Source organism: Gekko japonicus, unplaced genomic scaffold (assembly GCF_001447785.1).
Source record: "Gekko japonicus isolate JY-2015 unplaced genomic scaffold, Gekko_japonicus_V1.1 scaffold5, whole genome shotgun sequence".
Lineage (NCBI taxonomy): Eukaryota > Metazoa > Chordata > Lepidosauria > Squamata > Gekkonidae > Gekko > Gekko japonicus.
The window spans coordinates 1,171,461-1,199,435 of NW_015168652.1; the positions used below are offsets into that span (position 1 = coordinate 1,171,461).

The window sequence follows — 27,975 nt, forward strand, 5'->3', positions numbered from 1 at the left end:
TTCTTTCGGAGCATAAACGAAACAATCCTATAAAACCGATATTTATTTCTTCTACTACTCTCCCCCGTTCCAGGCACTAGCCTGTGATCCAACTCCTTCCCCAAGTCGGCCGACCGCGGCAACAATCGCCTGCCCCCTCTTTTCTTCCACTTCAGTCTAGCGTCCTCCGGGTTTCAACGGCATCCTTCCCTGAGCAGCGCCCTCCCACCTGAAAGAAAACCCGCCAAGGCAAGTCAGGGCACCGAGCACAGCCCTTCATGGCTACACTAGCCAGTACTGCGCATAACCGGCACTTGCGCCCTGAGAGCGTGAGCGGCCTTCTTTCTTTGTGCGCATGTTCATCTTTGGCCGTGCCTAGTTGGAGTGGACGGCGGGAAGGTGCGTGGTGTTGATGTTCTCGGAATCGTTCTTTATCGCGGGCTGGTAGGGGAAGGCTCGAATTCTTTGCCCGCGGGAGGGGGGAGACAGCGCTCTGATCTGGAGCGTCGGGTGTTTGGCTCGTGTGTGTGTGTGTGTGAAAGGAACGCGTGTTTGCTCCCGCCATCTCTCCCCGTTTTCCTAGTCTGTCGACATCCGAATGTGTAGAGTCCATGTGTGGAAAAAGAGAGTCCAAACTAGGGTGTGGAAGCAAGACTTTATGATTTAGAAGCACGCTCTCCTTTATCCTAGAAGTGTGAAGACTTCTCTTGGAGGAGATGGGGAAACTGCACTTTGCACCTGCTCAGGAGATCTTTCAGCAGGGTCTTTAGGCCAGGATATTGTTCTTCTGTACTTACGTAAGATTGTATTGGAATACTGTTTGTGAGCTTCCTCATGGTTTATTTTTTTTAAGGGAACTATGGAACTGCAGGGTGGGGTGCCATTGTAACAAGCACATGTAGTGCATTTATTTATTCACTCCATTTACACCCTGCCTTTCTCCCCAATGGGGATCCAGAGGAGCTTATATCATCCTCTTCTCCTCCATTTTACCCTCACAACAACCCTCTAAGGTTGGTTTAGGCTGAGAGTGTGGGACTGGTCCAAGGTCGCCTGGCAACCTTCCATGGCAGAGTGGGTGCTTGAACCTGGGTTTCCCAGATCCTAATCTGACACTCTTTAACTACTACACCACACTGGTTCTCACCACTGCAGCATGCCTGTGTTTTCCCTTGGGTGTGTCTCACTGCCCTTATTGTCAGGAATGAAGTCTCAGTATTCCAGAACTTATTTGTTCATTTGAATGTGGTTTAGAGTGTAGCGGAGGAGCTTTGAGGAGCTTCTTTGGCAGGGAGAGGAACCTCTACAAACCAGGCCTACCAGCAACTGGGTGGGAGTGTGCATTTATGTAGACTTCTGAGCAGCACTGTAATCGGCATACTAAGCACTGCTGAACCCTGGTACATGTCAATTCCTGCAGTCTTGGGAAATAAATGGGTGCCTGTCTCATCCTTCCAATTAATACCTGTGTTCTTCCCATAATTTCAGCCGTTTCATTGTTGTATGTGTAGTGTTTCGTCCTCTTATTCGCCTGGGTATTTAATCTGAGCTTAATGTGAGACTCAGCTTTGAAATCATTTTTCAGTGCTAGATAAAGTAATACATAATAAAGTAGAGAGTGTCTTTGAGCATGTACAGAGTGGCATGCTTTGCCACAAGTACCCACTACCACCAAGCCGATATACGAGCTGTTATATCAAAGGGTGTGGTTTCTAAGCAGGCTCAAGTCCCTGCGGCTTTTACCCTCTACCATTGTCTGTGTTGTCTAATCAGAGGAAATATCAAACCATTCAATGCACTTACTTCCCAGTACACATGTGTGGGAGAGCCAGTGTAGTATAGTGGTTGGAACACTAGGATCTGGGACACTCAAATCTGAATCTCCACTCTGCTTGCTGGGTGACTTTGGGCCAGTGACATACTCTCAGCTTAACTTACTGTACAGGTTATTGTGAGGATGAAATGGAGAATGATGTTGTAAGCTGCTTTAGCTCCCTGCTCAAAAGAGAAGTGGGATATAAGTGCCCAAATAAACCTTAAAGTTCATTATTAAAACATGCTTTTTTCATTGCTGATAGAAAATGTACATTATTGTTAAGCAGGAGCCTTTGTTCCACTTTATTCTTTGCTCTGATAATACAGTAGACAACTGGACCACATATTTGTTTACTTGGAACATTTGTATTTTGCTTCCAAACAAGTTCTCAAGGTGGCTGACATCCTATAAAAATAAATTAATACAACCAATAAAATCTACACATTAAAATACCCGTAAGTAATTTATTATATTACGGTCCATGACCAGATCCAGTTAAAAACAAACATTATTCAGACATTCAAATATACAGATTAAGAACTCCAATTAAAATACAGGAATAGAAGATTTTACAATAAGTAAATAGATTTATATTATATTAAAAGGAGAAAAATAGATTGTGAAATACATAAAAACATCATAAGTTACCATTTTTAAAATTTAAACCAATAGATTTAAGAGGAACAAGGGCTGTATAATAGGTATCCTATTGTAGAAAGTAACAACATTAAAATAACTTGCATCAAATAATAATGGTTGCAGAAACATGAGAGCTTGCAGAACCAGCTAACAAAAAAAGGCAGCCAAAGGCAATGGATCCAGCAACAAGCCTTGGAGAGCAATGAAAATGTAGGAAAGGGATTGTCCTCGGCGGCCCACCAGAGCATCTACCAGGTGAATAAATGCAGAAATGAAATTGAGGTTCCACAATAAAAAGAAACAACTCTGCTAGCTGCCTATTTCAGCTCTGGAGCTTAATGGTGGAGCAGGTAGCCCTTGTGGTATGTCAGTCCTGTACTGTTTAGGGCTCTCAAGATCAGAACCAGTGCTTTGAGCTGTGGGCCGGAAATTGCCAGCTAAATGAATTTGCTCCATGTGGGTGAGAGATATTTTCAATAATTTTTACTTGCCAACAATTTTGCAACTGGGTTCTGACCAAACTGAAGTTCTTGAGCAGTCTTCCATAGCAGAGAGCTCCTTGTAGCAATCGGATCTCACTTCCAGAAAAGGATGTAGCTGGCAAACCAATAGAAGTTGGTTAAAGGGGCTACAAATGATATCTGAACCTCTGCAGGAAAGGATCTAAGAGCCCTTCCAAGCTGTGAACTTCCTCCTTCCAGGGCACAGGGAAGCTTGTGTATGACAGGCCAACTCCTGAATCACAACATCTCCTCAGTCTTGTCTGGATTAACTTCTGTTCATGCATCTTATATACTTACATGCTGTAATTTTGGTATCCTGTATATTGTGAACACAAGCTTTTTGAGGCCTTGTAATATTGTTATGGAGCTGTGGTGGCTGAAGTGGTTAAGACGCTGAACTGCAGGATGTGGAAGGTCAGTAGTTCAGCAGTTCGAGACCCGGGTGCCGCAAGACGGAGTGAGCTCCAGTCTCTAGTTCCAGCTCCTGCCAATCTAGCCGTTTGAAAGCAAGAAATTGCAAGCAGATAAATAGGTACCACTTTGGTGGGAAGGTAACAGCGTTCCGTGCACCTTGGTGTTTAGTCATGCCAGCCACATGACCACGGAAACGTCTTCGGACAGCGCTGGCTCTTCGGCTTTGAAACAGAGATGAGCACCGCAACCCTAGAGCCGGATTCGACTGGCTTTCGAGCAAGGGAACCTTTACCTTTTAAAATATTGTTATAATTGTGTAGGGCCTAACTCTCTATAGTCTAAGGCGTCAAGTAAGCATTTAAGAAAGCTGTAATGTAATTCATTCCTTGAATTAAAACAGGGTGGTATGCTCTGTGTGTGTGTGTGTGGGGGGGTGTTGCTTCATACTTAGCTAGTTCTCTGAGAAATCTTTTATCACAATTACAATTTCAATTGTACCAGGTCCATTTTTCATATATCTTGGGAAGTGCCAGGTGAATGCACTTTGCTGCAGGATTTGGGAATCAAAATGCCTGCTTTCAAACACCTTGGGTATCCAGAAGAGGTGTTGCTCCGCCTGGAAGGCCTGGTACCCTGCAGAGAATCTCAAGTATCAACTCTGTTGTTGATTTTTGGAGAGGTAACACTTTTTGTGTGTCTTTTAAAATGATGGCATCTCTTCCCCTCCTTCTTTTCTTTTTCTCACTGCCCTTAAGATGCTTGGACATGTTTTGGGCTGAAATCCATGTTTAAGGTAACATATTTGCTTGCTGTTCAGCACTTGACAGCTGGCAGTGATAAAGGAGAGAGGGTATCACTGGAGTGGGAAGACCTGGGTTGAAAGGTGGACTCAGCCATGATACTTAACGAAGATAGCACTCTTAAGACTTTTCCTGGCAGTTAGCTGCACTGAAGAAAATGGGACTTACTTCCAAGTAGAGATACAAAATTTGGAAAAATTGAAATACATGCAATACTTAGTGTTTCTGTCAAACCTAAACTATATTTACTGATGAACATCAATTGTGTCATGTATAACTTAGTATATGCAAATCTATTATTTGAATATTTATGACATTTAGAAGTATAGGTTTCTTTATTTTCTATAATAAAAATTGCAAGTATACCCAGTACTTCCCTGAGAAGGAGTTACAAACTGCTACACGCTGTGCTGTCATTGAACTCTTTAGTAATGTATTATCACTAAACTCAATATAGCATATTAATTGCTTCCATCATTATTTATATTTAAACAGAAAAGCTGTATTTGTAAATGGTGTATACGTCTGCAGTATACACAGGAGTTATCATTATCTAACACTGTTTATGGGCTTACATAAAAATGTTCATGCTACACATTTTTCATTTCACTCATTCCAAAATGGGGGGAGTTGGAATTTCTTTCCAGTTTCTCCAAATTTTCCAGTTTTTCCACTGGAAAAATGAGGACCTTTCCATGCCATGCATTTGAATGAGAAAAACCTTGTCTTAAAAATTGTTTAATTCATTCCAAAAGAGAACATATTTCATAGGAGTTTTTTCAGTGCTTCCCCCTAATTTTCAACTGGAAAAGTTGAAGAATTCTTCAGGCTTCTTTATGCTATGTGTTTTATGGGAGAAAAACCTTGCCTTAAGAAGCATTTCACTCATTCTAAAAAAGAAAATCTTTCATAGGAGTGGTTTTCCCCAGTAGTCTCCCAAGTTTCCCAGGTTTTCTGCTGGAAACATTGAGAAGAAGTCCTTGGGGGGAAAAACAGGATAAATCCAGTCTTCCCAGTTTTTGTTTTTTCCCATCCCTAAAGCTTTACATCTTTACTTCCAAGTACATCTGCTTAGCCATTAAACAAACAAACCTGAGAAGGTCTACTTAAAAGTAAGTTCCATTTTATTGAATAGGGTTTATTCCCAGGGAAGTGTTCTTTGGCTTGCAGTCATTACTCCTACACCCTGAATGAACCCCCAGGACCCCAATATCTAATCCCAATACCGGTATGGTGTTCCGGGATTTTTCAAAGAGGCCGAAGTTTTCTGGGTCCAAGTGACCTGAGAAGAAAAGTACTGGTTAAAAACAAAAAGCCAGCTCAATCCTAGGGCTGGCTTGGCTTCTTGTGCAGTCTGGTTTAAACTGGGCTGCAGGAGAAGCCGGCCCCAGGATCTGTGTGCTGTGGGGAGATCGCTCCCTGTGGCAGGCAGATGCTGGCTGGGATGGCTTCTTGTGTAGCCAGGTTTAAACCACACTGCAGGAGAAGCCAGACCCAGGATTTGTAGTGCCGTGGCTAGCAGATTGCTCCCTGTGGCACAGCAGATCTTGGGCCTGGCCTCTCCTGCAGCCCAGTTTAAACCTGAGAAGTCAGCCCGAAGCTGAGCCCATGGGAACAGTCAGCTCCCCACAGCACAGCTGATCCTCAGGCTGTCTTCTGCAATCCCTTTAAACTTTAAAATGGGACTTTCTACTACAGTAGAAGCCTGGCAAACAGCTGAGAGGCGGGGAGCATAATTCCCAAATACATCCAGGATTTTTTCAGGAATTTCAGTTTCAGTGGGTTGCAGGCCTACTCCTTTCTCTTTTCTTTCTTTGAATAACTAACCAAAACCTTGGTAAAGATGCAGTCGTTCTGCTGCAACCTCTAGTTTATGAGGGACAGTATGTAACATTTCCAGTCTGTAAAATCTGAATGTTAGAGTAGACATTGTTTACCTCCTTTGAGTGGGATCTGCATGTATAGTATGACACATGAATATATGAACATATATGAACATTTATGCATTTTATTCCTTGGATTTCTACAACTGACCCATTTTAACAGCTCCAAGCATCACAGGAATGAAGTGCTTGTAACTGCCATGAGTCTGGGAGAGACGGTCCATGAGTCCTGGGTGGTGGCGGGGTGCTCTGGCCAGCTTGGCCAGATGTAAACACAGCTGGTCTGAAAGTGGTGTAGCGCTGCCATTGTTCCCTGTTCCCAGGTTTTGCCCACTCAAAAGGAGTGTGTGAGTCAAGCCTTGGGGGGGGAGGGCGCCTGTTCACACACTGGCAATGTATTTTTTATGGTCCTGTCCCTTTTCCTTGGGAGCAGCCACTCTCTGAAAACGTAGTACCTCACATCTCTTAATTTCTTTGTCTACCTGGAATTGCTTAGGATCGGTACCTTTAGACTGGAAGGGGAGAATGAGCCAGCTACCATCTGACATGGCATACTCGACAATTCAATGCTTTTGACCTTGTCATACCCCAGTATTTTTTCTTGTTCTACTTGCGGTGACCTTAGTGTTTAGTGTCCCATGATGGCAACTGCCTGGCCTTACGCTACACATTAAGACCACATCTTCCTTTCCTCAAATCCTCCATCTTCCTTTCCTCAAATCCTCCTGCAAAACACCCCATTGAGCGTCTGGTCCCCCACCCGGCTGCAGCAAAGTCATAGGTACCTGTGACTGCATTCATTTCCCCCTCTCTTCTTGTCTCAGTTTCAGACTTCAGTTTGTAAGCTCCCGTCAGGCAGGGGCCTCCTCCTTTTCCTAAAATTGTGAAATGCAATTTGTATTGATGGTGCTGAATAAATAACAGAGCAATAGGTCACCTAAGGACTCATCCTGCCTGCACTGCCCGAAAGGTTTGCTTGTCTCGTGACTCAGAAAGGGTGCAGTGATGGTGTGGTTGAAAAGCAGCCAGTTCTGAATCTTCTGGCACAAGAGGCCTTGGATGCTGTTATGCCCACAAGCTCTAATCCCGACTGTTCCAATCTTGTAGTGTTTTGGGAGCTCTCAGTGCTTCAGGCCATTGGTACTGTTGAATCTTAATTCTCAAGTAGCTGATGGACTGTAAAATCAAAGGGAGAGGCTGCCTTGGAGGATCTTAATTGCTGCGCGTCCCTTCATTCGTCAGCTTTTCCTCTAGCAGAAAATTTGATGAGTTGAAGTTATGGTAATCTTTCAACTGAAGAAAGGCCTACTCTTAAAAAAAAAAGACTGAATATCTCTCTCTTTTTTGTCTAGCGTCAGCATTTTAGTTTTCCATCCCTTTTCATCTATGGACATACATCCAGTGGAAAGACTTACGTGATGCAAACTCTTCTGAAAATCTTAGAGGTAAGACAAATAATAGTGCCATACTTTGCACTGGAAAAAACACTTTGACATTTTGATCAGAAATTTTGATCAGAAATATTTGAAAAGTTCAGAGCTGCAAGGAAAACTCACCCCTTGGAGCTCTGAACTTTTCAAATATTTATATCCTGTGTGCATTCTCACTGGTATATGTTTTGAATTTGCATTCAGTCCCATTACAGCCATGCTCGAATAAGAATTATTCGAAACGCGGCATCAGGCATCCGGATTACGCGCCGGCTTTTTATGGCTCAGAAAATTCGATGACTTACACTTCAATTTGGACTCTGATATTTGCTTCTATTTTGGAGTAGACACATGGAAAGACTGTAGACTGTGCTTCTATTATGCTTTATTATTGCACCTTGGCCAATTGATTCTTATTATACTTGCTGTTATGCTTATATGATTATTATATACTTGCTAATTTGCTTGTGCATTTAATTTCAGTCAGTGGTGTGTTCTTTGCTGTTCCTTGTACTGTACACTGGCTTCCCCCCTTTTTTTGTCTACTTTTTATTATGCTGTCAAGGTTTGCCATAGCTTTCCTCCCAAGGAGCAGGCGTCTTTTAATTTCATGCCTGTAGTCACCATCTGCAGTGATCTTGGATCCCAGGAACGTGAAGTCTGTCACTGCTTCCATGACTTCTCCTATTTGCGAAGGAGTGATGGGGCTGGATGCCATGATCTTAGTATTTTTGATGTTGAGTTTCAAGCCAACCTTTGCGTTCTCCTCTTTGACCCTCAGCAAGAGGCTGTTTAGGTCCCCTTCACTTTCTGTCATTAGAGTGGTATCGTCTACATATCTGAGGTTGTTGAAGTTGTCCCCAGCATTCTTAATTCCGGCTTCTGAATCATCCAGGCTGGCATTTCGCATGATGTACTCTGCATATAAATTAAATAAGCAAGGGGACAATATATATCCTTGTTGTACTCTTTTTCCTATGCTAAACCAATTAGTTGTTCCATATCCTGTTCTAACTGTCGCTTCTTGACCCTTATACAGGTTTCTCAAGAGACATGTGAGGTGGTGTGGTACTCCCATCTCTTTAAGGATTTGCCATAGTTTGTTGTGATTCACACAATAAAAGGCTTTAGCGCAGTCAATGAAGCAAAAGTAGATTTTTTCCTGGTACTCCCTTGCTTTCTCCATACTCCAGCGAATGGCAGTTTGATCTCTAGTTTCGACCTCGTCGAAACCCAGCTTGTACTTCTGGCAGTTCTCTATCCACGTACTGCTGAAGCCTAGCTTGTAGGATCTTGAACATGACCTTGCTAGCGTGTGATATGAGTGCAATTGTGCGATAGTTTGAACGTTCCTTGGCATTGCCCTTCTTTGGGATTGGAATGTATACCTACCTTTTCCAATCCTGTGGCCACTGTTGTGTTTTCCAAATTTGCTGGCAAATTGCTGGTACTTGTAGGAATAGCTATTACATCACTCACTTTTTCTTGCTGAATTTGCAAACTAAACAAGAGTTCAAGCACTTTTCAACAGTCAGTGAACTGTTTGATCAATGTTACTTTCATCTTGAAAAGTTAATTGAACCAGTTACAGAAAAGTTAGATTAATTCCCTTTTAATAAAGGTTAAGAGATTGGCTTTCTTATTTTGGTATATCAGATGTAGCTCATATGCTCTTGCTGATTGGATCATTTGTACTTGTGTTGATTATCTCATATTTAGTTAAGAATCAAATCATCTAGATAATAATCACATGATTATGATAGAACAGACTTAAAAATGATAAGATTGCTGTTTTTCTATAAATATGCACTACTATGGCTGCGGTCACACGGAACAGAAGCCACACAAGTGAGACGGAAAACAGGTGGAGTTTCCGGGCACGATCTCACCAGCACATCTGGGAAGCGTAGCACTCCCATGGCTCAACCGAGGCTTCCAGCCGAAACTGCGTGGCAAAAAACTAGTACCTTGGAGGTACTAGTTTCCAGAAACTGCGGGGCAAGGGCGGGCGTCTGATCGCGTTTCCGGTGGCATCCGGCGCCCGCCCATGTCCCCTTGCAAATAAGGTGGGGTTTTTTTGTCCAAGTCTCTGTAGATGCGCACACGCACCCAACGGAGCATGCGCATTTGTCATGTACACACAAAAACAAAACAGTTTGCCGCAGCGTGCGCTTCTTCGTTGCGCGCCGGCTTGTCCTGTGATCAGCACCTCTCCCTTGCCATGGAACCTCCACAGTACCTCCACAGGACCTCCACGGGAGGTCTGATCACTTAACTGCGCAGTAGTTTGCCCCAGGGCAAACAGCCACGCTTCTCCCCCGCAGTTTCCTGCCCGTGTGACCGGGGCCTGTGATAAGCAAATCAGAGATCTCTGGATAGAAGTCTCAGAAGAAGACTAGGTGAGATTTCTGGGTGTTTAACTTGGGCTTTTTGATAATCCCTAAAAACAGTGAGACAGAAAGCTGAAACCTGGTTTGCTTTTTAAACTATTGCTCACTGTAATATGATTAAGCCATGCTAGAAGCTTTGATAATTTTAGCACTTAGTTTTACAGTGATCGAAGGATTAATTTTTACTGTCTTGCATAATAAAGAAAACAATTTCCTTTCTCTCTCTCTTTTTTTTTTGGGATCCCCCTAAGGGGAATTTTTTATTAAGTTTTTACAAACTACAAACTACAACCGAAAATATGGGAAGGGGAACTACATCTAAGGAGAAAGAAAAAAGACCTACTAATAACTAAAAACCCAAGAGTAGGAGATCAATACATCAGCTTAATTCAATGTTAGTTTTAAAAAGCTATTAAAACAATGAACATAGTCGGCTATGCTAGGTTAATTATCTTTTAACTATTCATTTAACTACTTAAATAAACCCCCCGAGCATCGCAAAATCATTTCATAGTTTTCAGGCACAAATCAGAGTCCTTCAGCCACTATTTATTGTTCTATTTTCTAATCCTCAATTTATATGCAGTTTTGGGGGCAGCCGCCCCCTTTTCAGAGGGTGAGTCCTCATCCGAAGACCCCGAGCCTAACTCGCCATCAGATTTGCTTTCTTCTTCTTCCTTCTCGTCCTCAGCTGGTTCCCCGACCTGTGTTCTCAGAAAATCACGTGCCTTAAGAACAGAGTCAATCTTTTCTTTTTTATCGTGGAGTTTGAAAATGACGCCTTCTGGGATTAACCATCTATAACTGATGCCAATTTTTTTTGTAAAAATAGGATTAGTTCTTTATAATTTTTTCTCTTCTTTCTTATGTCAAATGGAATGTCTTTTAAAATCCTGATGTTGTTGTCCCCAATTTTCAAGGGAGTTCCCATAGTTAATTTCAAAATAGAGTCTCTCACATGTCTCTTCAGGAATCTGACGACTATTTCCCCAGGCAGATTATTTTTCTTGATGTATGAGGAATAGGACCTATAGATCACATCCATCTCGCTGTAGAGGTATTCCGCTGTCAAATCTGTCATTGGGGCTATTGCTTCATTCAGTTGTTGCTTCAGAGTCTCTCCTTTAATTTCTGGGACCCCTTGAAACCGTAGGACCAAATTGGCTTTCTCCATTTACAACTGCAAAAGTTGTGACTTTTCCGTGGCTTGCTTCATTTCCAGCTTTTGCACCTTTTTCTTAACTTTTTTAGTATTGGCGTCCATTTCCTTCAACTTCTCCCCCATTTGCTCCGTTGCTTTTAAGGATTGAGTCAATTGTAGCTGCTGTGAAGCCAAACTCTGACCAATTACTGACAGTTGTTGCTTAATACTGGTCATTTCATCCAGCAGAGGGCGCAAGGAATCTGCCAACATTTTTGAAAGCTCCGTGGTCTCTTCCGTTCGAGGACTACCTACTAGTTTCGCTTTCAAAAGTTTTTCTTTCTCCGGTTTCTTCCCCGCCATCTTTTTGGATTTGTTTACTTATCGAAAAGTTGCTAAAGTCTCTGATAGTCGCCCAAATGCTTATCTGCGCTCTGGTAAGTCTCTGAAAGCAGTTGCAAATGCTTAATTTTTCCACTCCCTCCTCTTTATTCCGTGTTTTTGTTCATGCGTATGGGAGGGGCCCCTCCCCCGCTCGCTTCCCATCGCTCTTTAAGAGAGGCAGCTTTCTTTTAAATTCTTCATACTCGCTTCAACCCGACTCACAGCTTGTTGTTGGCCAACCGGCCTCGCTCGGCATCGTTTTTTTTCGCCCGATCTCCAACGCTTGTCCCGGTCAGCAGAACTTGTACCATACGGTCACTCAGCGGCAAGACCTTCGGGGCGGAGGAGCGCCTCAATTCTCCGGCATCACGCCATCGAAGAGGTCGCCCCTCAAAAGCCCCCTAGCTAGGAGCCTTTTACCAAGGCCTGGGGGGGGTGCGACCCGTCCCACCCCCTCCTACACGCTGGTGTGCAGTGTGCATCCCCGGGACGTCCGGGAGATGCGTCTGCCTGCGTGTCGCCATAAACCGGAAGTCCAACAATTTTCTTTCTCAATAAAAGGTAAAAGTCTACAGGTTTTTGGTCTGTTTTTGCTCATTAGAGTTCAAAGAACCAAACTCACCCCTTACTTATTTGTATTATTTGATTTAAAGGTTGATTTTCATCCTTTAATACATACATCCTGGAGAACTCTGCTGCTAAACAGTTTGCATAGGGAAAGGCTTTTGAAACTATGTAGTACAGATTACTAATTGGATGTGGAAGTAGAACCTCTCGTTACACACCCACTTTCCAAAGATACTTGGTGAGCACCAAAAAAGGTTTCTGTAGGTGCCATGATGCCCACATGCACCACTTTGGGGTCCCCAGCTCTAGACAGATCCTTGTAATGACATGAATGCAAATCAATCTGAACTAATTCTTCTCGTCAGCTCCCCTACACATTTGTCAACTGTAATGAATACTTCACTTCAAGACTGCTGCTGGAAGAAGTTTTGAGACAGCTCCAGTGCCTTTCCTCTAGGGAAGAGGATCCTGCCCCTGCGTCCTGCGACACGTTCAATGACTTTGCTCGTTTATTTAAGCAGGGAATGATGACGCCCAGTCTACAGGATCAAACTGTATATATTGTAAGTCTGTAAATCCTCTTCTGAGCTGGTATTTAAATAAGAGCTAGTAACTCATTGAATTTTATTAATTGGTTCTTATGCTGCTACTTCATGTGGTAAGGTCCCCGTAATGTCAGTTTTCTGAGATTAATATCTTATTGTAATGTATTTTCAGTTGGCAGGAGTTGTGTATTTTTTAATGTCAGGATAAGCACTGAAAACTGAGTTTATTTGGCTTATAAAAACCAGTTGTCACCCTTTGAGAATGAAGTGAAGATAAGTATTCAATATAATAAACTGATGAGGTAAAATATAACTTTGCTGTGCCATATTATAGTCTAATGTGAGAATAAGTGCTAAAACCCAAGTATTGATCATCAGGGTTTGGAGTTCTTTCTGTAATTTGTTGGGTGGTCTAGTATGCATATTCCTGTTTAATCCATTTTATATAGTATCTAGGTCCACCCTGGACGTTGGAGAAAGGAGTATCTAGCAGATCTGCTGTCTTGTGGGTGAATAAAAAGATAAAGTCTAGCTCAAATATGATGTATATGCCATGAAAGGATAGTGATGTGCTTATTCTGAAATTTTGGCTGTGCTTTTTTTTTTTACCTCCAGCATGCTTAGAAGCAGGTGTGATCCTCTTAGCTGAATATTCCAAGCCCATTGGAATAGCTCCAGATGTTCAGGATTATGAGACAATTCCACAAAATTGTTACTGTACTTCTAAATTTCATTTCATTCAGCTGAAAAAGGAGGTGGCAGGTGAAGTGCAGCCATGTTGGTCCAAAGCAAAACCCAAAAACAAAAACCGTGCCATACCTTTTATTAGGAGCAATAAGAAAGATACATTCCCTAAATAAATGTGTGAACTTTGAGTTCTGTGGAACTCTTCATCAGGCTAGATGTAAAACAACGGGGGGGGGGGGGGGGGGCAGAGTTTTCACACCCTGTGACCTTCTGGGATCAAGGGAGAATGACAGCTTCCATTTTGAAAATATGAAAACTAGGTGTTGATTATGTTGTCGAAGGCTTTCACGGCCAGAGTTCATTAGTTGCTGTAGATTTTCTGGGTTGTGTGGCCGTGGTCTTGGCATTGTCGGACCTGACGTTTCGCCAGTAGCTGTGACTGGCATCCTCAGAGGTATAACACAGAAAGATGGAGTCAAGGTGAGAAGGTGTCAAGGTGAGAAGAAAAATATTAGGCAGGTAATTTATATCTACTCAGGAACGTAGGGTAGGGCTGAGTCATGATCTTGTAGGAATTCCCCAGGCTATGAACATGCTAATGGAGGAGCTTTCCTGAGGAGATTCTTTTGTATATGGATTGTTTCCTGAGGTTTCCTGTTTCCTGAGGAGGTTCTTTTGTATGTGGATTGGCTGTTGAAATTTTAATCTTATCTGTAGGGCTATTGTCAGATGTAGAGCCTTTTGTGTTTTTCAGGACAGGAAACCATGCCCTATTTATTTTTAAACTCTCTTCTTTCCTGTTGAAATTGTGTTTATGTTTATAAATTTCAATGGCTTCCCTGTGAAATCTGACATGGTAATTGGAAGTGTTGTCCAGCCTTTCAGTGTCTTGGAACAAAATACTGTGTCCTGTTTGAGTTAGGCTATGTTCATCCACTGTTGATTTTTCAGGTTGGCCAAGTCTGCAGTGTCTTTCGTGTTCTTTTATTGTTGTCTGAATGCTATGCTGTGTGGTCCCGATGTAAACTTGTCCACAACTGCATGGTACGCGGTATATTCCTGCAGAAGTGAGGGGGTGGGGTGCCAGTCACAGCTACTGGCGAAATGTCAGGTCCTACAATGCCAAGACCACTGCCATACAACCCGGAAAATCTACAGCAGCTAGGTGTTTCTCTAGCACTAGATGGAATAAACAGTTCTTTAGGGTAGAGAAACAATGTGATAGTCATTATATTATATTAACAGAACTGAAGGAGAAGCACTTAATTAAAAAAAATAGTTTAGAAGCATGGTTTTTGAAGTTCCTGAATCTTGCCATGAAAAATGGGATTCTTCAACTGGAGGAAAATGGCCTGGGAAGAAACTGAGCTTATGGAGTGTACAATGAGGGGGAAGCGTTCCCCTTCTGCAGTAGGAGTGCAGTGAGGGGGAGCTTAGCCCGTCCATCCAGGAAATATACTGCCAGCATAACCAGGGAGCCGAGCCCTTAAATGGGGCAGTACCTATTAATAAAGCTTATAGAGTTGGCCCTTTGCAGAAATCTCTGCATGCCAGCAGGGGGAACCTTTACAATGGGATCTTAGCAGAGCCAAATGTCATTCAGCTCTAGCCAGCCAGTCACCACCTGAGTACCACAGCTATCATGAGTAACTAGGTGAGTTCTGGCACAATCCAATGTGAGTGTCAAAGACAACAGGGAAGAGCAATCAACCCTCCTTGTCCAATCTTCTGCTTCTCTAGGAAGAAAAGCCGAGTGTATGGTGCCCCTTAGCATTTTGGTACAGAATGTGACTTAAACGAGGGTTGTCCCATTAAAAAAGAGGACAAATGGCCACTATCAGCACGTTGTCTGTTAAATGTGTTACTGAAGGGGGACTGTAGTACAGAAAAATTAAATGGGTCAGCTAAGGATAGACATCATTGGATGGCCAATACAGAGATTAAATAGATTACAAAACTGGAAGCAGAAGATGGAAAAGCTGTATTCTGTCTGCTAAAACAAGACCAGAAGCTGATTGTGGTACAGTCCATGAATTGTTAATATTGAAAATCAGAATAACTCTAAAGAAAAACACCAAACATACCCTGCCAGGCTTGTTGGAGGATATATCTGGCTGGGCTTTGGAGTACCCCAGACTTTTAGTTCTGGGGGGTTTGAGTGTTCATACCAATGATGCAACCTCCTCTCAGGCCAGGGACCTAGTGTCATCGATGGTGGCATTGGGACACTCCCAGTTTGTATCAGCTCCTACACATCAAGCAGGCCACATGCTAGATCGTATTTTTGTCATGGGGATAAATGCGCATCTGGTGGCCACTGACGTGTTCCCATGGTCAGACCACTTTACCCTGAAGGCCCGGCTGGGACAGGACATTAGAGGCTGTGACTGGATGTTTGCAACAGAGCTGGCTGAAGTTGAATCCAACGAAGAGGAAGGTCCTGTACCTGAGTCATGGCGGGTTATGATTGGGTCAGTCATAACTTTCTCAGAGCTGTTCTCTCATGAGCAGTTCTTGGGAGAGCTCTCTCAGCCCAGCCTACCTCACACAGGGTGTCTGTTGTGGGGAGGGGAAGGGAAAGGAGATTGTAAGCCTCTCCGAGACTCCTTTGGGTAGTGAAGGGCGGGGTATAAATCTAATCTCTTCTTCTAAAATAATAAAAACAATTCTGCATATAAAAAATCTGGATCAGTTCTGCAAAGGTTCCTTTAAAACAGATTGCTCTTTGATCTTTTAGCTCCATGTTGACCAGATTATATCACTATTTTTTAAACTGGAAAAAAAAAGAAAGACATTTTTGGAAACTACAAAATAATGACTGCAGAAAGCACTTAAGTTGGCATAAAGCCTGACTGGCCATAATTATTCCATGTTTAGTACCATGATGACAGAGTTGCAAGCAGAACTGCATGATCAAGCCAGGTTAATTAATATAATGAATATTTCGTTTTATTTTTTTGGCTCCAGATGGAAGACTGCTAATAACAAGGAAAAATAAAAGCTTTAGAATAGAACATCTATATCTTAAAGAACTAGATGCAATGGAATGTAGTCAGAGTTTCAAGAAGAAAGTTTCAGATTATTGACAACTTCAGTTTTAAGACGCTCAATGCAAATAGCCTTGAGACATTTACATTCTTGGCATACACAGCAGAGGTTAGCAATAAAACCCTATTTGTATTAAAGGCTACAGTCCTAAACACTCTTAGAAGGGAGAATGTCCCACTGAATTTAACTGGATTTGCATTTGAAGAAATATGCTTAGAATTGGGCTGTACATAGCAACTTTTAATGGTTAAAGGGGCAGTGTAATGTATTAGATACTGAGATAAGATCGGGTATGCCCTAAATTTAAACCCTGATTGTCACGATGCAAGTAATCCTGAGCCTCAACCTACCACTCAGCCTCAACGTACCATTCAGCATTTATGTGTGTGGGGGAAAACACACAAACCTCAAAAGACATCAGATGAGGGTTTGCATGTATTAATGAACCATCACAGAACTCTCCCATCCCAACCCCTGACACAGTTTGAGACACAAGGGTCCCGGTCACACAGGCCGGAAAATGCAGGGGGGAAGCGTGGCTGTTTGCCCTGGAGCAAAGTAACGCGTGGCAGCCCGATCACATGTCCTGTGGAGGTGCCGATCACATGGCTATCCTGTAGTGCAGCGAAGAAGCGGCACGGCGCAATCACACTGGCAATTGCTAGGCGCCACTTCCGTGGCAAACGGAATTTTTTCCCCTCACCACAGTGTGCGCATGTGCCGGTGGAGGACTGGCTACATTAGGGGTGTGTTGCCTAATATGCAAAGGAGTTCCTGCTAAAAAAAGAGCCCCGATCATTGTAAAATTGTTAATCGTTGTCAAGTCTTTGGAACTACATGGTCACGTACATGTCAGTGTCATGATGAGTAGAAAGGGAAGTTGGAAACGCAGTGACTTTTCTTTTGAAGGAGGGGTGCTGTTCACGTTTAACTCCCAAGAGCACAGGAGCTGCTTTCCCATGGCGAGACCCCTGAGTGCACCAGAAAGCATCAGAGCTGGGTGCATTGGATCATTCATACTGTTCCTTTCCACCCAGTCATTGCAGTTGGCCCACCTGGTGCAATTCCCATGTACACTTACTATCACAGTATGGAATCTTGCCATAGTGAAGTGATGCCCAGACTGCTACGGGGGCCAGCCACAGGGAGATATTTTTTATAAATGCCTTGCCTGAAATTTATCAGAGTGCTTTATAAGCCAGAGTACTTCTAAGAAAATAACCCTTTTAAGCAAAAAGTAAAACATTATCCTACTACAAAATTCCGATTGAAATGCTAAAAATGCAGTTTGGAGGAGGCTACTCATTTAACAATATCAGTTAACTGGTTTCAGTTGCAGTGTTTGCAGTTTATGTTAAAAAATGTTCCTTATTGTATATTAGATATTACTAGAAAACAGATTGTAGAAAGACCAGGGTGGGGCCTCAGATGCCGCAGAACAATCAATTCTATTGATTGTTAAATCAGTAAAATTAAGTGTTAAATTAGAGTGTCTTACTCTGCTCTGCATGAAAACAGACAAGAGTGGGTGGAAATCAATTTATGTGAATTAACCTGTGTCTTATGGATTTATTATGGGTCGGTTTAAATGGAGATTGATGGAAGAACTTGCATTCTGGTAGCTCAAGCTGGCAAAACGAATCTATTCTATTTCGGTTTCATTGGTAAATAACATAAGATATTTCAGCCTCAATTAATTCAGGGAAAATTAAGATAAATGGTCGGTCTTTTGCAGTGGCTTCTTAGTCTAAGCACAGGTATGGAACAATCATGATTAATCATGAGTTGCAAAATGATTCATTCTGCCCGGCGAAGGATGGTGCCAATAAAACCTGATGTTTACGCTTGTGTTGAGAACAATGTGTCCTTCATGTTTCTACTCTTGTGTGTTTGGAATTGTAATTAATATGATGTATCTTAATATATAGTGTAGGATAATGGTTAAGAATTTGAGCTAATAGCCATAAATCCCATTGTCTTTGCAATGGCCTTAGCCATAGTTAGTCACACACACCCCATCTTCAATATGGGGAGAATAACACAGACTTCCCTTACAAGGTTATTGTAAGAATTACGAGGAAAATGTACATCAGGTGCTTTGAACATTATAATGTTCTGCCTATATATTTATTAATTGGGTCCACACCATTGTAAACATGCCTTCATCACTTTTATTTTGGCAAAGGATACTATTTTACCATAATGACCTGCTTCCTTGAAAATACCATGCTGTTTTTGTAGAGAATGGAATTTAGCTTTGTGATGAGAATATTGTCCGAATATTATTAGAAAGAACAAGCTGAGAGCCTGGATGGCTAAAATGTTCAAACTGAGGCTATTGTACTTTGGTAAAATTATGAGGAAAGGAGCTGCGGTGGCTCAAGTGGTTAAGATGCTGAACTGCAGGCTGTGGAAGGTCGGTAGTTCAGCAGTTCGAGACTCGAGTGCCACAATGCAGAGTGAGCTCCCGTCTCTAGTTCCACCTCCTGCCAATCTAGCAGTTCGAAAGCAAGAAATTGCAAGTAGATAAATAGTTACCACTTCAGTGGGAAGTTAACAGCGTTCCGTGCCCCTTGGTGTTTAGTCATGCCGGCCACATGACCATAGAAATGTCTTCGGACAGTGCTGGCTCTTCGGCTTTGAAACGGAGATGAGCACCGCAACCCTAGAATCGGATTTGACTGGCTTTCGAGCAAGGGAACCTTTACATTTACCTTTAAAATTATGAGAATACAAGAAAATATGGTAATTCTAGGAAAAGTCGAAGGGAGTAGGAAAAGAGGAAGACCCAGGATGAGATGGATTGACTTAGTTAAGGAAGCCCCGGCCCTCAGTTTGCAGGACCTGAACCAAGACTGTTAATGATAGGACATTTTGGAGGCCATTAATTCATTGGGTCGCCATAAATAGGAAGCAACTTGACGGCACTTAGCACCACACATAATACGAGATATGGTAGACACTTTGTTGTATGAAATGGCAGCTGTTGGTAGGAGATAAGCTTTTGTCTCATATAGCACCATAAAGAGTAATAAGATTTTATTACAGTATAATCTTTTGCAAACTAGGGCCCACTTCTTCAGGTGTCAGCAGCGCACAATTGAAGAAGGGACTGTAGTCCATCAGCGCTTATGCTGAAATAAAATTGTGTTAACCTTTAAGATTCAGTATATCTTACTAATCACGAGGTCCTGGAAGTATTACATCCTTGCATCCTAAAAGACATCTCTCTCCACAAGTATAAAGACTGTAAAATTTCATTGGACATTTTTTACTCTCCTTTGTTCTACGGTTTGTATTGTTCTGACAGAGATGGTTGTTGTTTTTCATTATAGAATGTTTTATACTTAGATAAGTAAATGTACACAAGTATGAGTTGAACTTAACTGTAATTTGTATGTATATATACTGTTGAGTGTTGTTGGTTCCTTATGTATGACCGTTAAGGTTCCACAAGACTCCTATTTATATTTTCTGCAACTGATTAACATGGCTACTCCTCTGGAATTATTATTGTATAACACATACTTCCTTTGTTTGAAGGTTTTGGATAAAGCAGAGCAGCTCAGGGAGATGGAGGCAAACATCCTGCCAGGTTTTCTTAGACTAAATGAACTGGTGAGTAACCTGGTCCAATGACCTTGAGTTCAAGTTTTTGAGTCCCTTTCGTTAGATAGACTCTTAGCAAACAAATCTCTGGTGTTGACTGTATCGTTTTAATAAGCATATGACAGTAGTGATGTGATTTCCATAATATTTTCTCCCTAAAAGTTGTAATTTTGGCAGACTTCAAATTGATAGCTTATCTTGTACTGCAAGCAAGTTTAGTTTGTGAGTGGTCCATGCTTCTGTTTAGTATTCCTTTGTTTTTGTAGTCACTTCTCAATAACTACAAAGAAGCCCACAACACCCGATTTATCTGCAAGTATTTTACCAGTGCCCCAGGTCGTTTGTGGCACATCAGCTACCTGGAGGAAGATAGGGGTTTTTCTTTCTCTCAGTCTATAAAAACTTGTCTGTCTGGTCACCAGGATACAGTCCTTACCACTATGGCTGCTGAGAAACCCCACGGGCCCCCAGACCACATTCCCTCTCCTGCATCCCCCATACAACTCAGATCCAATCCAACCATCAAATAAAAACAAAACAGACAAACACACAAAACCCCCACATCTTACCCATCTCCATGGGGCATGGTATTCCAATGAGAATAATTTTCTAGCAAAAGCAAGTTGCCATCTGATGACTATTGAGGTATGTAAGCTCACAATGCCTAAATATTTAAAGTAAAGAGAAAGAAGAATCCTTGTCCATTTTTTTTAAAAAAGTACCTGCAAATGTATTAGCTGCTTGATTAGGCTGCTGAAGGCAAATTATTATGCAAACAGTTTATAATAAATGCTGAATCAGATACATTTGTTTTGATTAAAAAAACCCTTAATGAACCTTCCTTGGACTATAAATGTAACCACAAGGTCACCTTTTCCCTCCAACAACCCTTCCCCTCCCCTTTCCCTTCCTTCATGATCTCTCTTATAGACTGACCAGAATGTGACTGTGATTCTCCTTAGTGATATTGTGTGGGAGCTTCTTCGTCCCAATACAGGATGCCTTGAACCAATGCCTTTGTATTTCCCAGACTACAGCATAGGTAACGTACATTATTCTCGTACATTATTATCTGAAGTTGATTGAAACTGAATGGACTCTCTATTAGGTACCAAAACTGGGAGCAGCCATTGTGGCTTCTTGTGAGTTCCCAGAAGCATCTTCCTGGGGTACTGTTAGAATGCTGGACAAGATGGACCTTGGACTATTCCAGCAATAATTTATGCTTCTTTGTAGAATGAATAGATTAGTAGCTTTATTTTGGGTTTGGGCAGACAAATCAAGCTGCTTCTGCTAGAGTAAAGTTCCTCTGATAGTACAGCAGAGCCTCAGGACCTAACTGTGATGCCCTCTGGAAGCACGGGAATATCACACCAGCCCAGTCACTGTTTTCTTGAAAAGGCTGTTTTATTGCAAGTTGACCAGTCCAAGCACCTGAAGGAATGGTTAGCTTCACCCACCTCAGGCTTACAGCGCTGTAGGAGGGAGAAGAGCTAATGCTGTAACCTGCCGCTTTGCCTAGGAATCTTCTTGAGGTAACTCTTCTCCATCTTTCTGACTTCTTCTCTCTTTTCCTCCTGGCTGGCTTGTTTCCCCCCCATACCTCTGTCTCCTGTGCCTTGTCTCTCTAGCCAGTCTCCTTCCCTTTTGGTAGCCCTGTTCCACACCTGGTCCTTGTGCTAAGATCCACCCTCCTCTGTTCCCTACTCCTTAGGCAGCCCTTGCTCTCCACAGCCATGCCCTGTCTTAAACCACCTGCACCAAAGAGAGCTGTTGCTTTCCTCTCCAGGCTCGCTCACTACCTCCTTACGTTCTGAGCTTCACAACCCTCTTCATTTTTGTCCATATAATTAATTGCACTATGGCCCATTCTTGACATGTTTTTTCAGTCCTATCATCTTCCAGAACACGATGAATGGGTACCTTTACTATAAAAATCTGTTACATAGACTGACTTTTTCTTTCCCACTGATGTTTGAATTAAGTCAACTTATTTCTGAGTGCCGTAAGCCAGAATTTAAAGTCTAGACTTCAAATGATAGTAAACTTTTTGTTATCTGTAATAAAGTCTGCAGGAGCTGCGGTGGCTCAAGTGGTTAAGATGCTGAACTGCAGGCTGTGAAAGATCAGTAGTTCAGCAGTTCGAGACCCGGGTGCCGCATGATGGAGTGAGCTCCCGTCTCTAGTTCCAGCTCCTGCCAATCTAGCCGTTTGAAAGCAAGAAATTGCAAGTAGATAAATAGGTACCACTTCGGTGGGAAGGTAACAGCGTTCCGTGCGCCTTGGTGTTGAGTCATGCCGGCCACATGACCACAGAAACGTCTTCAGACAGTGCTGGCTCTTCGGCTTTGAAACGAAGATGAGCACCGCAACCCTAGAGTCGGATTTGACTGGCTTTCGAGCAAGGGAACCTTTACCTTTACCTAATAAAGTCTGCACTGCAATCAGTGGATTACTGACAAAACATCCACGATCTCTTTTAAGCAGAGTACTTTAAATATCCTAATACAACAATGATAGGCCTCAGTGGGATCTCATTTCCATCCGTACCCTGAGACTCCTTGCTTGAGAGGATTAACTTGGTATTTAACAGGATAATAAAACCCAGTACTGTGGATTTATTTTTACATTCCTTGTGGGAAATAATTCTCATTCTGAGATTCAGTGCTATCAGTGCAACAGTAATATCATTACCGGGCTTTGTTCTTCAGGGGGCACATGAACCCAGAGATTTCAGGCTCATTCTCATTTTGAACAAATATGATTTGTTCATGACCTCTGGATGCAGTTATAGGGTTGAATCCTGTCTAACACTTGTCATGATGGAAGGAGGGTGATTGTCCCATGAGCACCATTCAGGGCTGTAGCAGGAAGAGGAAGGCAAGAAAGTCATGCTACCTTCCGTCAGTTGTGATTTTCAGTAGGATCCAAGCCATTAAATCAGTTTAAACATTGCATAAAAGTGTGGTTTAATTAAACTGACTATGGCTACTATGATTGTTGGTGTGGATATATATATATATATATATAGGCATTCTGTTTTTTGTGGACTTCTTTTATACCCTGCTTTTCTCCCCAGTGGGGACCCAAAGCAGTTTGTATTGTTATCTGCCCCACCATTTTATCTGAGAACATGAGGGGCTGTGGGTCAGTGGAAAAGCCTCTGGTTGGCATGCAGAAAGTCCCAGGTTTGTTCTCCAGCACCTTCAGTTAAAAAGACCAAGCAGCAGGAGATGTGAAAGTCCTTTGCCTGAGACCATGGAGAGGTGCTGGCAGTCTGAGTAAACAATACTGACCTTGATGAACAAATTGTCTGATTCAGTATACGGCAGCTTCATGTGTATTGAACTTGAGTCTAAATTATTTTGCTTTTCCAGTAATTGTCAGGAATGTGTTCCTCTCACAAATGGATTTTTGTCACTGTTTTGGCAACCGGCTTTGCAACAGAATAATTTTAATATTATTTTTTAGGCTTATGACCTGGGAATTGTCTTATCCTACCACTCTACTCAGCTACATGAAAAACTTTCCTCTGCACTTAGCTCAGTGGAGTGGGAGGATCCAGCTCATGGAGTAGGGCAGAGTGGATTAATGTTGCCATGCTCCTAGTTATCACTGTAAGTTGTGTTTCCAGCAGTTGATTCTCCACCTGAAAGTCAGGTGTGTTGAGTTTGGAGATAAAAGACCGCTTTGAACCACAAGCCAGAGTGGGCTGATATGCTTCCAGTTTGTTAGCCAAATTGCTCTATTATTTAATAAAGATGGGGAATTATAACTATTAATATGCAATTGGCTTATCTATAGGATCTGACCTGTGTATACCAGAGTTAGAATTCCCAAGAACCCAGGAATAGGCACAGAAACTGGGTGGCTAAAATAATGATTTCTTATATTCAAACACACACACACACACACAATGTAGAACTAAGGAAGCAGAGGTGATTGATAGTTTATAGAGGGGTTATACAACCTGGTCCAGAGGTGATTGATAGTTTATAGAGGGGTTATACAACCTGGTCCAGATGTGCAGAGGTCCATGGATTGTGACCTAAATTCAGAGAGCTTAGGGGTGGACTGCCATTTTGATTATGGCAGAAAACACACGGGCTGAGGCCATGTTTACACTGGGATATACCCTATGGAAGAGAATGCAGACCAATGGGCAGTCCTGGGGGCTGGTCTCAGGTGAGAACAATAGATTTCCTGGACCGGTGATGAGTCCCAGGGGTGTGTGGCATCAGGATGGGCAAGGCCTAGATGTGACCAATGAGCTTCCAGAGAGGCAGGGTCTGGATTTAACAATAGAAGCCAGGTGTTGGGTGGCTAGTTAAATGGATTATCTGGCCACTAATGGTCCTGGCCAGGGTAAACAAAAGGTGGGAGACGTCCCTGATTAGCGTCAGGAAGGATCGTTAATAATTTGAATGCTTGATTGGTTTATCCCGGTATCTTGAGGGACAGAGTAGAAAAGACAAGTATTCAGACAAAGAATTAAATAGACTTTAGAAATGTAGATACTTTACCTACTAGAACTCATTGTTATTCCATAAACATAATCTCTGCTGGGTGGAGGGGGAAGACTGGAGGCTTGCTCTGAGGTTGCCTGTCACCTGAAAATGGAGACCCCTAGCTCTGTGTTTCAGAACCAAGAGTGCCTTCCTTGGCCTGAGTTTTATGGGTCTCTGGGTCAGGTTAGAAGTGGGGTGCCCTTGCTATTGGGGCTACCCAAGAGTAAAAGGCAGCGCCTCTGGCAACAAGTTGATGCTCTTTAACATGGGGTGCCACAGCGTACTTAGGGTTACTGTTGGGATTTGTAAAAAGGTAAAGGTAAAGGTTCCCTTGCTCGAAAGCCACATCCGACTCTAGGGTTGCGGTGCTCATCTCCGTTTCAAAGTCGAAGAGCCAGCGCTGTCCGAAGACGTTTCCGTGGTCATGTGGCCGGCATGACTAAACACCAAGGTGCATGGAACGCTGTTACCTTCCCACCGAAGTGGTACCCATTTATCTACTTGCAATTTCTTGCTTTCAAACTGCTAGGTAAAGGGATTTTAATGCCTGACTACCTGTAAAGAAGTTCGAACCAGAAAGGGTGCTTCCTAGAGAGGTTCAAGTATGGAAAAGCTAGCGTGACTACATCGTGTGAATGCTTTTGTTGTTAGCTTTCTGCTTAGTTTATCATGTGCCAGCAATATTGTGAAGCAGCAGTCAGCTTTAAAGTATGTTGTTCTGATTTTTATTTTAACAGGGCACTTGCAAAAGATTCTGTCCCATGATCATCCTCCAGAGTATTCGTATGACTTCTATGCTGCATACATAAATATCCTTCTTGGTGTCTTCTATCCAGTCTGCAGAGACCTGAAGGAGCTCCGACATCTGGTGAGGGGCCTCTTGGGTATTTGTCTTAACAAATGTGCCAGTTGTCATTTTGCTGTTGCTGTTGGAATTTGCAAACTATCTCACAGGCATATCATGGATGCTGTATTGTATCTTAAGATGTAAGCTATGTAAGTAATTAAGGCTGCAAAACTAGAGAGCTGCAAGTAGGCCCAACGGTGTGTATACGCTCAGCAGGACTTTAATTTTTTTTTCTTGCAGTGGTACCTCTCTTCCCTTGCCATATAACACACCAGTGTGAGCTGTTAACTGAATATGGGACCATAGTTTTAAACTGCTGTGGAAATCTTGGTTCTGTTTCCCCAAAGGAGGTGGCTGTGGACAGAGTTATCATAGGTTGTGATGAACACATCCTTTTAAGGAGATTCAGTAGCCCTGAAGTTCACTGACTGACTGGTTAGATCATCACAGTCCCAGGGAGTGGGGGGAGTGGGCCCAATCGCACCAAATTCCTGGACAGGGAGTGCCCTCTGCAGGCCTGCTGAGAGGAGAGGGGATGGCCCTCCTCTTCTCTTCCTGAGTCCTCATCCTTTGGAACAGACCCCAGGCAGCTCCTCATTAGCCTCTTCCCATGCCCTTTCCAAGAGGAACATGGCAAGATGTGCCTGCCCAGAGAGGGTCTCCAACCTTCCGCAAAGGTAGCAGCCCTGTGGAGAGAGTGGCATGGCTGCCCTCTTTGCCAGCCTGTCCTTCCAACTGGAGTCTTGCCGCCTCCCCCAAGCCACCTTCACTTGTGGTAGCTCTTGCTCATTCCTCTTGCTCCTGTGCGCCATTCTCTGAGAGATGGAACAGAGGCGCTGCAGTGGTGCCTGCCCCACTTCCTTCCATTTGGCCATAAGTCTGGAGGTGTTGGTGGTGGTTCCTCCTTTGGATAGCACCCTAAATAACCAGTAGGATGTGGAAAGCCATTGGCCTTTCTCTTTTCTAAAGAAGATAAAATTTAGTCAAGTTGAAGTGCCACTCTGCTTAAAAAGAAATGAGATAACACTGCACAAATGTTTCAGTGATCAGCCGCTTCACATCTAAGCATTCCAGTACTTCAGGATCTCCACAGCTCACTGTGTCAATGCCTGTTGCATTAGTGAGCCCCCAAAGACCTTGAACCCTAGGCTGCTGAGTGCATCCAAATGGACCTGTAAATGGGACCATTCTGCCTTGCCATATGCTGACACTGTTAAAGTTGGACTAAGAGAATTACATTTGTTGTGTCTTCCTTGCCATCTTTGCAATCCTGAGGTGACAATGTGGGATTCTGGCAGTAGTCCTTTCTAGGTAAGAGCCACTGCCCTGCATGTAATCGACATTAAGATGCTCTAACGGGGCCTGCAACCCCCACATGCATTTGTTTTACTCAAGGGCTTGTTCAGAGAGCCCTGCAAGATGTGGAGCTTCTCCCCAAGGAGAAGTGTCTCTGCTTGAATACTGAGTTGAGGGCAGGCCTCTTGTGCTTCTCTTGTGCCAGTGGTACACTAGGGTGTTGCTGTTATCTTGTACCAATAATGCAGCCAGCTTCTCCTCTGGCACCTGGACAGCTTGGATTAACTCCATGCTTCACCTTTCCATAAAAAAGGTTGTGACAGCCAGGTGCTTTCTCAGCTCCTCAGCTACCTCATCCCACCTTCCAGTAGCAGTGACTGAGCTGATTTTAAGATTCAGGTGGGTAACCGTGTTGGTCTGAAGCAGCAGAACAAAGTTTGAGTCCAGTGGCACCTTTAAGACCAACAAAGGTTTATTCAAAATATAAGCTTTCATGCTGCAAGCACACTTCTTCAGACACAATGAAATCTCAAGCCCCACTTACAGGAAAAAGAGGGTGGGGGGCAGCCATTACAAAGGCCCAGTCACAGCCAAGATGCATAAGTAGGGCTGAAATTGGTTCAGGTGGCCAGTAAGATCAGTAAATGGCAGCAAATAGTGCATAAATGCAAGTGTTAACAACGAGATGTTAACCCTTGGATTTACGTGCTAATTTGCTGCCATTCATTGATCTTACTGGCCACCATTTCCACTTTCAGCCCTACTTATGCATCTTGGCTGTGACTGGGCCTTTGTAATGGCTGCCCCCCACCCTCTTTTTCCTGTAAGTGGGGCTTGAGGAGATTTCATTTTATTTCATTGTGTCTGGCGAAGTGTGCTTGCACACGAAAGCTTATACTTTGAATAAAACTTTGTTGGTCTTAAAGGTGCCACTGGACTCAAACTCTGTTGAGTTGATTTTAGTTATGGTGTGGGATAGCAAGTGATCAATAAGGCAGTGTTAACATATAACTGCTGAATTACTTGCTGTTATTACAGAGAAGTTTGGGAATGTAGAATATGAATCTGAAGTAATCTATATATCTAATTCTCAACAGTCCTCTCTGCCTGTGGATATTTCCGCAAGCAGAGGGAACACTCTCCCCCAACAGGTTTTTCTACAGACTCAGGGGACTTTGTGGGTCTGCAGAAAAATCCAAAATGTAACAAAAAGTAAAAAATAAACTTGAGGGTTGAATTCCCTCCACAATACCTTTTGAAATGGCTGCTGCAGGGATCTGCTCCAGGTCCCACCTCATCAACAGTGAGAAATATACTGGATGATAGCCAGAGAGAGAAAGAGAGGGGGAAGAGGGGAGGAAGCAATAGAAGATCTGGAGCTGGGATTGGGGACGATTCCTCCTGCAGAACGAATGGCTAAATATCAGGAGGGCATTTTATTTATTTTATCATGTTTGATTTATCAGCCACCCTTCCCTATGAGTAAGGC

The 27,975-nt window shown here is 42.9% G+C and overlaps 1 protein-coding gene across 1 annotated transcript in view; it reads left to right on the forward strand.

The window, feature by feature from the left end:
- The first annotated feature begins 336 nt into the window (after positions 1–336).
- The window catches only part of ORC5 (origin recognition complex subunit 5), a 132,173-nt gene continuing 104,534 nt past the window's right edge, over positions 337–27,975 (forward strand). Inside the window, exons 1-7 of the mRNA XM_015415071.1 lie at positions 337–378; positions 3,853–4,030; positions 7,387–7,479; positions 12,312–12,509; positions 19,770–19,844; positions 20,766–20,877; positions 25,081–25,211. Of these exons, the coding sequence (XP_015270557.1) occupies positions 3,920–4,030; positions 7,387–7,479; positions 12,312–12,509; positions 19,770–19,844; positions 20,766–20,877; positions 25,081–25,211 (720 nt within the window). The 5' untranslated portion in view covers positions 337–378; positions 3,853–3,919. The remainder of the gene's footprint in view (positions 379–3,852; positions 4,031–7,386; positions 7,480–12,311; positions 12,510–19,769; positions 19,845–20,765; positions 20,878–25,080; positions 25,212–27,975) is intronic.